The 14,589-nt window shown below is 32.4% G+C and overlaps 1 protein-coding gene across 3 annotated transcripts in view; it reads left to right on the top strand.

Moving 5' to 3' along the window:
• The window catches only part of Suv3 (Suv3 RNA helicase), a 222,567-nt gene that overhangs the window by 180,865 nt on the left and 27,113 nt on the right, over positions 1–14,589 (top strand). For all 3 annotated transcript variants that reach the window (XM_090394567.1, XM_090394561.1, XM_090394574.1), the window contains one exon: positions 2,698–2,888. In XM_090394567.1, the coding sequence (XP_090250693.1) occupies positions 2,698–2,888 (191 nt within the window). The remainder of the gene's footprint in view (positions 1–2,697; positions 2,889–14,589) is intronic.

Below are 14,589 nucleotides of genomic sequence, written 5' to 3'. Positions count from 1 at the left end.
GGGATACAAAGATTACAAGCTGTGTACTACATTGAGGGATTTGTACTCCAGGAAATTGATCCAGGGATTTGGGGATAGTAGTAGACAGAGTGTTGAAATTTAGAGAACATATTGCTAAAGTAGCCAAGGTAATGCACAGGATTACTTGGTATTGAAGAACATGCTAACAAGCAGAAATAAGGGAGTTCTCATTCCTCTTTACACAGCCCTAATACTACCACATCTGGATTACTGTGTTCATGTGTGGTCACCTGGGTTTTGTGGAGGATTCAGATGCAGTAATGTGTGGAATGCTCCCTGTGAGGAGAGAAAGTGCAAGAGGGTTTGTGGGTTGCAAAAATTGGTTGATAGGTGGGGGGGGGGGATATGATGAAACATTTACGTTACATAAGGAATTTTATAGGATTAATACAAAGATAAATATTTCAGTACTTGGCTAAATGGGATAGGACAATAGGTCTTGGAAATTGGGTAAGAGTGTGGTTAGCAAGGGTGTGAGGACTAGATTTTTTGTTTGGAAGTGGTGAATGAATGAATGAAATGGATTGCCTGGACCAGTTGTTGAGTGCTTTGTCTATTAATGATTTCAAGGAAAGCTACGATAGATTTTGCAGATTTTGGGTCTTCCACAGTGAATCTTAGGAATCCATGGAGGTGCCTATGCAATACTAATAATGGTAATAAATCCCAAATCCATCCATCCTTAGTATGTGATTTGGCTGCTTATAGATGATCCCCCCCCCTTCCACTGACTCACCAACTACCATCTCGCAGTCTTTTCTTTGGTTACTTCCATAGACATTGCTCTGCCAAACTGGTAACGTTTATTCCTCCATTTTGCACTGAAAAGGGATGTTGAGCACAGCAGCTGCCTAACATCCCTTTTCAGTACAACTTCAAACACTGTAAACCTGCTTCTCCTCTCCCTCATTTATTCCATCTGCTTCTATCCTCATGAACAGCCTTCCTTATGAAGTATTTCCCAACAATTAGAACCTCCAACTCTTCAGGAACCTCACCTTTGTTTCATTCATGGCACTGATGTGCCATGAATGAAACATACATAAGACGTAGAAGAAGAGATTCTTCTACGTCTTATGTATGGGATCACTATAAATATCCCAAGTTGAATCCCAGTACATGCATGAGAGCACACCCAATCCTAAGTGGCTTGAAGAAGTTCTCTGTTTGGTCTCTAGAACAAGGGTTTTTGGATCGATGTAAAAAATCAAAGATATAAAAAATAATAAAATTTTAAAAAAAATCTTAGCCCTCCCATTGTGGGTGGGGGTTACTTTTTTCAAGGATATGTTGAGTCAAATAATGATAGGTCCAACCTGACTTAAGCTCTAATGTAGTACATTTTCTAGCCATTTTAGTTGGCCGATTGGATATCATTAGATTATACTTTTTATCATCTGGCACAATACCATCGGGCATGAAATTCCTTGAAACGTTCGATGTTTGAATCTCTAGAACAAAGTTTCCAGATTATCTAATTCTTAGTACTAATGCACTGTGGTTTTACAACCTTTTGTGTGGGATCAATATATATAAAAATAGTAAAAAAAAAAAAAAAAAATCCTATTTCCTCTTAGAGTGAATGTCTTTATCAGTCATTTCTCTGAAAACAGCAACATCTAGTGTTAAGATGAATCTTAATACATAGAGCAAATCTGGTCACCAACAGAAGTACTGTCTGAGAACTTCAGTTGGTTTGGTGCCAAGAAGAGTCAGTTCGTGTTGAAGGGGAAAAAGAAATAAGGCAATGTACGAATTGGTCACCAACACGAGAAATTACGTGCTTTATATGTAAAATTTTCCAACTGTTATACAAGCAAAATAGTTATCACTTTATAAACTACGATATTCATAAAAGAGAAGTTAATTTTCTGATGTGTAATAATAGACTCATCTCACAATACCGATTGATTACCCTATTATCAGAATGGATTCTCCTTCTGGCATGTGCAGAAGTGTCAAAGGGTCTTGCATCTGTGGGTGTACAGTATTCTGTTTCCATGTTTAATTTTATTAATGTATAAGCTAGATGTTTTCAGTAAAATTCAAAAAAGTTTTGGTTTGAGTAAAGTACTTTTTATAATGCCTCTGAAAATGCATAGTCACTTTGAAGAAGTGACTACACTGTGTCAGAAAGGAATTTTGCTTTGGCAATGTTACTGGCACTACTTCTGCTATTTCCAGACTAGCTGAATCCACAATGTGCATCTGTTGGCAGAGCATTTCACAATGTGGGATTTCTTTAGTCATGTTATATATGTATGTATATTTTATATCCTGAAAAAAGTTTACCGACAGTAGGTTTTGTGGTAATTCAAAATCAAATATTTAGTAGTTCACAATGCAAACTTTGGTTTTTAGCTTCCTTCTGAAAAATTTGAATCTATTGTTTCTCCTTTTTCATTCACAGATTTACTCTGAAGCCTGCAATAATCCATAATTTGGCCCACAAACTTTGCAACTCCAGTGGTTATACATTATAATGCTCTCCTTTTGTATTAATGCACAAGGATAGCTTATTTTTGACTAATTACTACTGTCACTGCTAAGCAAAGTACAACTAAATTGGTAAAAATATTAAAATTTATCTCTTCAGGTAATACTCATGAAGTAAGTTTACTTCATTTACTGTTCATCTCCATTGTTATACACTTTTCTTTTTAATGTATATTTCAGTTATCGTTTTCAAGATCTTTTTCCTGATAATGAATTAGTGCGACATATGCAGCAAGAACTTGATGCAGTTATACAAAATGGTGTATTAAATGTCACTCACCTCTTGAAAGCTGGTGGTTTATCCAGTAAAAATGCAGCCCATGATGAGGATGATTTTGCAATGAGAAACAAAAACAATGAATTTCTGAAAGGTAAGAGACTCCTTCTTACACACTCATGAATTAAGATATAAAACATAATTTTTTGTATTTAGTTCAGTTTCTGCCTTATTAGTATCTGGGTTTGTTATTTGTAGAATTCATTCAGAAGAGTTTGAAATATGTTGATTAAATTTATTGTATTGCACAATTAGCAGAAATGGAGATACACTATCCAACATTTGCACAGTATCTATCATGCTTTGCTTTGAACTTTTTCACAGACGTGGCAACAACAACAGCTTCTGGCAACCTATTCCACTTATTCACCACTTTCCAATCAAAAAATTTAGTCCTGACACCCTTGCTAACTACACTTGTGTTCAGTTTCCAAGGATGTGCTCCTAGTTCTCTCAGCCTGTTCTGAAAAATTTCCTCTGTATTAATCTCATAAAAAAACCCTTAGTAATTTGTCTGTCTGTCATATCACCCCTTTTCTGCCTGCCAATCAATTTTTGTAACCCACAAATCTTCATCCTGTCCTTATAAGGCTCATTCCTGCTACCATCTTGGTCACTTGCCTCTGAATCCTCTCTGCCTCTCATCCTCAACTCATCCCCAAGAGAACCAGATGACCAGATCTCTACACTTGTAGTCAAGATGAGGTCTTGTCATAGGTCTCAACTCTAACTGGATTCAAGTCATAATACTGTATCCTTTGCACTCAATACTAGTATGCCCTCTAAATGTTAGCTCCCTATCCATTAACATCCCAAATCCCTTGCTTGATCAATTTCTTGGAGTACAATTCCATCGATGTGGTACAGCTGGTAAACTTTTCATCCAAAAAATGCATACCTTTATACTTTGCCACATTAAATTGGCATTCATTTTCCTTTACCCAGACTGCCAGTCTATCCAAATCATCCTACAAAATTTTAACATTATCTTTATTAACTTTCTCTACCGAGTTTTGCATCATCAGCAAACCACTCGATAGTTCCTCTCAGATCCTTTCCTATATCCTTAATGTGCAAATTAAATAGTAGCTATCCAAGAACAGAGTTTGTGACACACCACTAGTTACAGGCCTTCTACTAGACCCTACTCCAGAATGAACCGTGGTCTGGTATCTATACTACAGCCACCCTCTTATCCACAAAATATAGTCAGCAGTTTGAATTCATGGAGGTACAGGAAGATAGTTTTAAATAAATTCAGGTGTGAGACGAGGGTGCATCCTATCTCTGCTGTTATTCATTATCTATATGGATCACATTATTAAGGAAAGTAACATTAAGTTCATATCTTGCTGTGTGGAATGGATGCTCGTGATGTCTTTAGCTGTTAGATGAATTTCATCTCTCAGTGTTTCAACCATTTGGATTAATGGCTGAAACACTGAGAGATGTTTCAACCATTAATTTGGACAGCTGAAGTGATAAGTGAAGAAATAAGCTGCTCATTTGGACAGCTGAAGTGGCTTGAAAAAGTTCCATGTTTGGTCTGTAGTGTAGGTTTTCTGGATTATGTAAAAAATAAATAAAATGGAGGAAAAAAATAGAAAAAATCCTTGATGTTAATAACATTTTGTAGGTGGGACTCATAAAGAGGTGGAAGGCACAATTTTTAGTGACAGTGGCATATTAAATATGGGAATCGACAAAACAATAAGCAAAAATAATAGTATAGAGTCAACTATATAAATTTTCAAGAATAAGTGAGAAATTAGTCAAACACTCATGTAGCTTTGTACAAGACAGTTTTTAAACTAATTTATTTATCTGTGAGTCAAGTTAGAAATAAAACAGTTGATCAGTGACTATAGATATGATATAAGAAAAATTAGAAGAATGGACAGATGGCATCAGCAGCAGAATCATATTAACATGAAAATATTAGGAAGCAAAATGACATTGTTAACATTCAGGAATTTGTGAACAGAGCTAATCTCAGGTGATGTGGTCACTTTAAATACATTAGGAAAGGTTTAAAATAGGCGTTTGATGTCAGGATGGCTGGAAGAAAAGACCAAGATCCAGGTGGATTGATGCAGTTAGAAATTCTTTAGCTCCACTAATCCTACCCTCTATGTCAGTGGTTCTCAAACTTTTTGAAGTCGGGGCGCATTTAAAATCCTACAAATAATTGTAGGCGCACTATATACAAATTTCTGAGAAATGTGTTATAATAATTAAGTCAAATATTACAGAAAAAAAATAATGCGATAAAAAAAAAAAATAAAATGAAACATACCTTAAGTTTATTCATTCTTGTATTTATGAGAAACATGAGCCTGATGTGTCCTAGCGATTGCTTCAATGTTTGGGCATATATATGAAAGGCAAACTCTCATTTCCTCTTCAATGCATTGAAGAGTTCCTCTCTTTTTACACTTATTTGTGGTGAGGGTAGAAAATCCTAATTCACATAAATATGATGTTGAAAATTGTAGTAAAATGTTTCAAAGATTTTTTAGATATTGACACATATTCTTCTTTTATAGAAATCCAAAAGACTTCAAGAGACAATTCCTTATGTTTAATCATCAATCCACGATCAGTGGATATAGCTGCCAGTTCTTCTTCTTCTGTTAATGTTAAATCAAAATCACTCGAAGTTTCTAATCCAATCGTATTGTTCAGCGTTAAGTGATAGAAAATAAGAACTCAATTTTTCTTCTAAACTTGTTAAATGTTCAACTATTATTGGAAGTGTTTCATTTATACAAGTGTTACTTACCAATGGAAACATTTCCAAATTACCTTCAACAGCTTTTCTTTTCCAAATCTGTAGTTTTCTCTGAAACGCTTTCATTTTGTCAGTGGATGTGAGAATATTTTCTTCTTTCCCTTGCATGCTAGTATTCAAAATATTGAGCTGCTGAAATATATCGGCCAAATACTGTAACCTGGCAATCCAAAATTCGCACCGAAGGAAGTTACAAAAATGTAATTGTTTCATCTCTTCAAAAAATGCAAGAAGTTCTTGTCGTAGCTCGTGTACACAGGTAAGTACTTTCCCCCTTGACAGCCACCTCACCTCAGTGTGTAAAAGCATCCATCTGTGTTGTGAATCCATATTGATACAAAGCTTTCCGAATAAATGTGATTTGACAGGTCTTGTTTTAATAAAGTTTACCATCTGAACAACTTGATCTAAAACTTCTCTTAATTTTTCTCCCAATGTTTTTGCCATAAAGGCCTCCCTATGAAGAAAGCAGTGAGTTACGATAACATTCTCATTTTGTTTTTTTACAAAAGATGTAAGGCCCTTAACACAGCCTACCATGAAAGGGGTGCCATCTGTACAAATGCCTACACACGACTTGCATGTTAACTGCCATTTATCAAGATAGCTATTTAAAATGTTAAAAACGTCCTCACCTTTTGTAGATACACTTATTCTTTGCAAAAATGAAACTGATTTACTTGTTTTAATAAAGTTTTTACTATTTGATCTTCATTAATAAAACGGACAAATGCTAAGAGTTGCGTCTTGTTGGTAATGTCTGTTGACTCATCAACTTGCAATGCAAAATTTGAATACAAGTTTATTACTGCATACATTTTTCTCGATATCAGAAGACATTTCTATAATACACCTGTGAACTGCATCATTGGACAGAGGAATCTTGCTTATTTTCATTGCTGCATTTCCTAGCATTGTCATGACCATTTTTTTGCATGCAAGCAAAATAAGTGACTCACCTAAAGTATGATCTTTCATATTTTTTGCTATCAGTTCTGAGACTTGATAAGAAGCAACTTAGCTTTATCAGAAACAGTCATTATACTTTTAAAAGAATTTGCCGCTTTTGTTTGCTGTTCAGACAATCTCTTGAAAAAACTTACAGATTTATCTTGTAAATTATAGTGTATAGTTTTAAAATGTTTACTCAATTTACTAGGAAGCAATGATTCATTTGCCATTTTACATCCATATACTAAACATAGCGGCAAAGGATGATCTTCACTTCCGATCCAAGTGAAACCAGAGCTTAAATAACTTTCATTATATTTACGAGTAGGCCGCGATTTTGCTTTCTTACTTGCACTTAACTTTTGCTCACTTCCAGAATCTGATTCTTCAATATCATGCTTTTTTTTGAGAAATCTATCCATTTTATTTGGGTGTATTTATCTGCAAATAAGTAATATGCACATAACATCCACTTCCAACACTTTTAAAATAAGTAATATACACAACAAGAATAAACCATATTCTTGTTCTCTTTGCAAGAAAAACCGCTGTTAATTACATAATAATGATGTGTTTACAAAAAGAGCGGTATATCCGTAATGAAAAGGTATAATAGAGTAACTATATTTATTTTTATATCTGGACACATATTTCTCTGGAATACCACAGGGCGCACCAGTGCACCCTTCGAGAACCACTGCTCTATGTCATCATTTTATGGAGATGAATGGATGATGTGGGCAAAGCATTCCAGAATGTTATAACTTCAAGAAGGATTACTGTAGTTATAAAGGTGGCATCTATATAACTGGTCATCACAGGAAACAATTTCTGGTTAGGTTAGCAGCTTGTCAGATAATGTGAAACTCAACTGCTCGATGAAATGGAAGGCTTGGTGGCAGTATTGGAACAGAACAGGAATGGAATGTAAAACTAAAAGAAGAAATATAGAAAATTGCACCTGTTATGTAAGATCACTGATAATTATTAAACAAGAAGAATTAATTGAAGCACTTGAAATTTTTAATAACATTTATGCAATGTCATAACTTAAAAAAAGGCAAAGAAATAAAGCATGGCAATTACATATTAATATGTAGCAAAATAGAAAAACAAAGTGCAACTAAAAGAGTTAATGATTCATAAAGATGGTGAACAAGAGAAATAGAGAACAAATACAAGATTACAATTATATATCAAGCATGATGCTGTGTAAAGGAAAAACATTATTATTACATTATGTTGGTCTTCATAAAATGTAATGGACAAATAAATAAAGAATAGGTAATAGTTGGAGATTTAAATGCAAGAATTAGCATTTGACTATTCTGGGAATATGCCAAAGATTTAATGAAGAAACAATTAATGAAAATAGAGTAAATCTGATATAATTTTGTATACAAATAATGAATTACTCATGTTGAAGTTTGAAGTAGAAATTTTTATACCAGTATTTTACCTTGGTCACAAGTCATCTTCATGGGCACAAAGAAATACAACTAAGCACATGCTCACAAGTGGGCAGGGCTGCACCGTGGGTAGGAGGTGCCCTTGTGCAAACTTTTTTTAGTACCCCCATAAAGTTTCCATGAAAAATTTTTGCGAAAAAGTTTACTTTTTTAAAAGTACAAAACAGTTTATACGCATACATAAAAATAAATCTTATTTAACCGTAGTAGAACATTGTAATCACTGAAATTCATTAATAAGGAATTTCTAATAATAAAAATTTTCAAAAATGTTTATTCCTTAATATATAAATATAAGAGAATATATATAAACAAAAATTTCATTTATTTTAATATAAAAAGAAATATTACATCACAAAGATAATTTGGATATATGCTTTTAACTATATATTTATACAGTTAGTATAAATATAGATTTATTTTACATATTTGTCTGTCTTGCTTTAGCCGCCACAAAATTTTAAATAATATCTTTCATGTCTAATGAATCCATAATATTATTTTCAATTGATATAATTAATAAATCCTTTAGATGTTCTGCAGACATTGTTGACTGCAAATAATTTTTTATTAGTTTCAGTTTTGAAAAACTTCTTTCCCCTGATGCTATGGATATTGATAATGTTAAATAAATACGCATCACAATCACAGTATTTGGAAACGTGTCAGTTAATTTATTTTCGTATATATAGTTTAAAACAACCTGAGGAGCAGACTCTTTTTTAAGAAAACATTGCAAAGTTTTTAATTCCTCAAATAAAGTCATACCATCAATATCACGATTGTCGGAATCTTGATTGTCGCTCAGTTTTAAGTGCAAATCTTTACAATGTTTCATTAAATCTTCATCGCTCCGATCTTTTAATTTGCTAATGTTTCTTATAATTTAAAGTCCTCGCTATGTTGTTTTAAGAGTATGAATCTTTCCGTGACTGAAGTTATTGTCGTGTCTAAAATCACAAAGAAAAAATTTGTTTTAAAATTTTGTTTAGGATCATGCGTTGTCTCATCTGATGCTTCGTAACCAAACATTTTTGTTTTTGTTCTTTTGCGGATGTCTGGAAAAATAGGATCAATATTAAGATTGTTTGCTTCTTCTTTTGCAGTTCTAATAATATTTTTAAAATATTGGTCTGTTCAGCGAGTATTTAATTCTTGCATTATTTTTCTTGCAACATTTACGAGACTTAAGATTTCGTACCAAACATGAACAGAGCAAATAAATTTAAACGAATAAATCTTTGAAATTAAGTTGTCTGCCTGAACTCTAGAATTGATATCTTTAGTTTCATCTTCCGTAATATCAAAAAGAGCCTGGTAAATTTATTTCCTTGATATTATTTTTAAGTGACTTTATTGCTTCTACTCTACTTTCCCACCTAGTAGCAGAAAGTGGTTTCAAATTTAAAACACAAATGTTGTTTTTTTAATATAGCCCAATGCTTCACAGATATTGAAAAATAATTATATAATTCCTGTATTTGTATTACCCCTAAAAAAATTTACAGTTTCACAGGATATCTTAGCTGCATCATTAACTATCAAATTTAATGAATGAGCAGCACGCGGAATAAAAAAAAGCTCTTGAATTTATTTCAAGGATTTTTTTTTGCAGTCCATTATGTTTGCCTCGCATATTTGAACCGTTATCATAAGCTTGGCCGTGGAAATCCGAAATGTTAATATTCCATAATTTTAAATAATTTTTTATAAATTGAAATAGTCCTTGCCCAGAGGTATCTTCTACAGATTGAAAACCCAAACAAATGTTCATGAATTTCTGCTATCTTTGTATCTTTATTTTGATTAACAAATCTAATAACAATAGATTATTGTTCTGTGTGGCTTATATCCGGAGTAGTGTCAAGAATTAATGAATAATATTTTGCCTCTTTAACCATTTCTAAAATTTTTTGTTTTATAGCTTCAGAAATTATACGGATGATTTCATTTTGTATTTTATCACCTAAATAATGAGCAATGTTCCTTTTTTTGTGATGTTTGGATGCGATGCAAGTGTTCTGCCATTATCGAATCAAATTTAGCGACAGTTTCTACTAACTTTAAAAAATTGCCGTTTATCATTTTCAAAAAGTTTTTGTGAAGAACCTCTAAAAGCTATACACTGTCTTAGTAAATATTGTATTATGTAGATTAACCGTTCTATAACAGATTGCCAATATTTTTTCTCAATTTCGTATAATCTTTGTTGTGTGCAATCAATAATGCATTTCTTAATCAACGACATTTTAAGTTCGCTGTATTTTGAACAGTTTTTAATGTGCGCGGAACTTGTCTCGTGTATTTTTAGTATATGACTCAAATGTTGCCAATCATTACAACCATATTCGTTAGTAAGTTGGGAATTTTGACTACCAAATATTTTGCAATAATAACAGAAAACTGAATTTTGCAATTCTGAATAAACTAAATAACTTCGTAAAAGTTTTTCTCCATTTGCTAAAGTTCGATAATAGTATGAATTGGAAAACTTGCGGCCAGATTCATCTTTCGGAAATTCTTTATTAACTACTTGGTGCGGGTAATGTTCAACTAAACAATCTCTAACTTTGGTAGTTATATGATTTGGCCAAGTACCTGGATCATTAACATTAAAATTTAAAGTAAAATTTGAAGTTTCATGTTTCGCTGAATCGGAATCCAATATTTCTTCTGCTGAAACTTCTGTAGACAGTCCAGTCAGGCCAGTTTCATTTCGCATGTAACATTTGTTTCTTCATATGTGTCCTCTCTTTTTCTGTAGTACAGCTACATGGAGTACTTGCTTCGTCAGAACTTTCTGTTCTTTGTTTTTTATGTAGTCCTGAAGTTAAAAATTTATTCAGCGATCCAGCCAATTTATGTTCCAGTTGTACTCGTTGCAATTGTCTTTTCCTGTTTTGTGCACCAGATAACTTCTTTGGCTTTTTTTCCGACATCTAGGGGTTAACACACTTGGTTAGACTTTAAGAAGAGCGTTAAAAGTTGGCTACCAAAATAAATAATAATTTCTGGAATTTTCCCTTAAACGTATTTTTTAATCCCTTAACCGACTATTATTTTTAAGGTGAATGGCCCAAGACTAACTTTTTTTTTATTATTATTACAGAATTTGATTTTTCAGATGTTTTGAATAATAAATATGCTTACATTTTAGGTATTTTTTGAAAATTAACATGTAGAGATATTAGCCACTGATTGATTTCTCAGTGATATTTATTTAATATTTTTTACATTCTGGTAATTGTTTAATAATTAAGAAATTTCTAGAATATTAAAATTATTTATTAAAGAAATTAGTAAAAGGACCCCAACCCCAATGTCTTCCAACCAGAACAAGAACAAATATATAAATAAATCTCTTATAAAAATTATTTATTTTCTAGACGTCTACCCAACATAACATAAAAATCTTTTGTTTTCAAAACAAGATAATTAACTAAAATGAAACAATTTAACTGATTTTCAAACTTAGCAAAACTATAATAGATGTACTTACTTTACGTGAATAATAATCCAAATTCACAAAAAATTTACTAAGCAACAATAAATATAGTTTAGAAAACAAAAGGCAACACACAGTAACACTGTTACTGTAAAGCACAAAATTAAATGATGCAAAAATACACCAAAAAAGTATCAAGAAAGGGCCAGTTGCAGTATGTGTAAACAAAGATCATCTAAAGCAGTGATTCCCAAACTTATGAATGCCAAGGCCTCCTTTGGAAAAATTAAAATATTTTACGGTCCCCCATCCAAAAAAAAATCTTAATACAGACATATATTATTATAATATTTATTGTTTGCTACAAACTTGGTATTATCTAGGTCTACCTACTCACTGATGAGACCTCAATAAAGGTTGAAACCGGTCTGGGTAGTGACCTTCTCTCATAATGTAGAACAATAATACAGCTCCTAGGAGCTGGGTTTCACATCATGGGTTAATACCAAGAATAGTGAACGGAGCTTGCTCCACCCTTACTATGAATTGCCTCAGTGTTGCACTATCCAGGTATTTGCTTACGCTTGGACTCGCCAAACTTTATATAGTTTCTATATTCGGCATGAAACTCTTTGAGTTTCTTATTCGGCTATGAAACAATATGGGATGCAATATCCCTTAACTTAAATAAGTTCACGTCGCCGAATTGAAGACTTTGGCGCTTCATATAATTAGTATTGTATTTATATTCAATACAATTTATATTATCCTCTAACACGGTGCTTCCCAAACTTATGGATGCCAAGGCCCCCTTTAGAAAAATTAAAATATTTTATGGTTCCCCCCCCCCCCCCATTGGGAAAAAAAACTTAATACAGACATACATTATTATAATATTTATTGTATTTATATTCAAGATTTTGGTTTGTAATCTTTTTGTGTTCCTTATCAATACCTCTGAAATGAAAGTTATATGAATAAGCATATATTTACTAATATTCATTAAGTGCCAAAATACGCAAGAAGCAAAATTTGTTAACCAACATCAATGTGTGATTTTTTTCATTAAAATATAAAAAAGAACAAAAAGAAATAAAAATTAAATACGTTTCTTTTAAGATTAAAAAAAATCTGCTGTGTCTTAAAACTCTTTAAATTTGTTTTCATTATTTCACAGCCCCCCCTCCCTCCCTCAACAAAACGTACGGCCCCCAAGGGAGCCGCAGCCCACAGTTTCGGAAGTGCTGATCTAAAGGGTTTTATAGCTCATAAATAACCTATGTTTATTAATTTAATTTGAGCCTCATCATCCTGATTTTATTTGTCTATCAAAAATCTAAAAATAAGTACACAATTAAAATCAAAACAAATTGTCCAAAGTCACTTTAACACAGAATACACAATACACTTGATATGTTTCACATTCAAAATTGAAATGACTCCGAAAAAAATGTAAGAAGTGTGTATTTGGATAGACGAAATAGCGTCTATCCAAATACGAAGCGGAATTTAAGAAAACGAACATCGTAATGTACACCTATGTTTCAGACTAAATATTTTTGGATAGATCAGTGTTTCTGAAACTTCAGATATCCGTGTACCCCTTCTTTAATTTTCATTATTACCAAGTACCTTTTCAAAATACCCTTATCAAAATAATAATAATAAATAAAAATATATTTCATTGTAAATGTCTGTTTTATTTGAATTTAGATGTACATTTAAACAAAAAAAATGATTTATTTTTAATAGAACAAAATTTATAAAGATACTATACATTTTTACTTAATATAAATAATTTATCATCAATGAGAGGAGTGAAATTGCTTATTTCTATATCTGCTATATTGCTCTCTTTTGTGCGTTTTATAAATCCAGTCTTTAACCAATGATCCATACTTAATTTGAACGCTAAAAAAATTACCGTATTTACTCAACTATAACTCACACTTTTTTCCCAAAATTAAAGCTAAAAAATCGTGCTGCGAGATATATGTGGGGATTTTCGGAAACTAAAGTTTTCAGGGGGGGGGGGGACTGAAAATGGATATGACTTACCAAGAAGCTTCTATTCTCCATCACTTCTTCTGTCCTCAAGAGCGGTTTCCTTGTGTGCAATCAAAGTTATCTACCCAAATAGAGTCATCTTCTTTCCCATTATATCAAGCAAAAATTACCAGTCATTTAAGACTTGAGATACGTAATGAACAATCCTTGACAAATTACTAATGAGAAGTAAAAGATGTGCGTGATTGTAGGCCAGTATAATAGAGAAAAAGCCACTATTAAGAAGTGCATATGATTGGTGCGGTATTAACAAAAGATCGCACTACCCAAACAAAACAAGCTGACATTTGAATTGAAATGCTAATTCTCTTAAACCGATTTCTATAATATCTGAAATGAATTCACTATATATTTCTTAATTTTAACATGTTCATGATGGGGTAGTGTCAAGCAAAACCATATGTTGCAACTGCTGTATATAGCAGTTTGGAGAGAAGATTTGATTCATTAGTTAGTGTATATTCCCAGTTGTCTGTAATTGCACTATTTGTTGAGAAATATATTACACAGTCTGCAAATGATGTCTGTGAACCTTATCCAGTGACATGATAAAACTAATTGATTTTTGTGTTTCTGCAGTATAATGGCTGTTGGGGATAGCGTATTTTTTACAGCAGGGAGCTAATTATTGCTCAAATGTGAAATTCGGGGCGATAAAGACTCGCAATTTGAGTAGGAGAATTCGTGCATAATATAATTTAATATATATATATAGACTTTTAAAGTTTATGAAATTCACATCGTATGATATTTTATGGATTGTTTCCTTATAAGTGGGTTCTAAAATGTTTAGTTTTAGTATGTATGACTATAATTTTTTTATTAATAAAATATAATAAGCACATATTTAACTGTCAATGGGAAATGGTGCCTTTTTATTTGGTAAAATAAATGCTGTATTTTTGTAAAATATCTTGTTGCCGTAATAAGGTTGAACGAGCGCCCTTATTAAGCAGTACCGTGAGGTTGGCTGCCTCTGTGCTATTCCCTGTCAACAGTACTGGGCAAAGCATAACGTAAGAATGAATTTGCGGTCTGTTCTAAACTAACAATTTCCACTAAAAATATAATA

Source organism: Typopeltis vanoorti, chromosome 1 (assembly GCF_054136105.1).
Source record: "Typopeltis vanoorti isolate ZY-2024b chromosome 1, IOZ_Tvanoo_1.0, whole genome shotgun sequence".
In the NCBI taxonomy this organism is placed as follows: domain Eukaryota; kingdom Metazoa; phylum Arthropoda; class Arachnida; order Uropygi; family Thelyphonidae; genus Typopeltis; species Typopeltis vanoorti.
The sequence above is the reverse complement of the archived record's forward strand: the minus strand, read 5'-3'. Positions and strand labels throughout refer to the sequence as shown.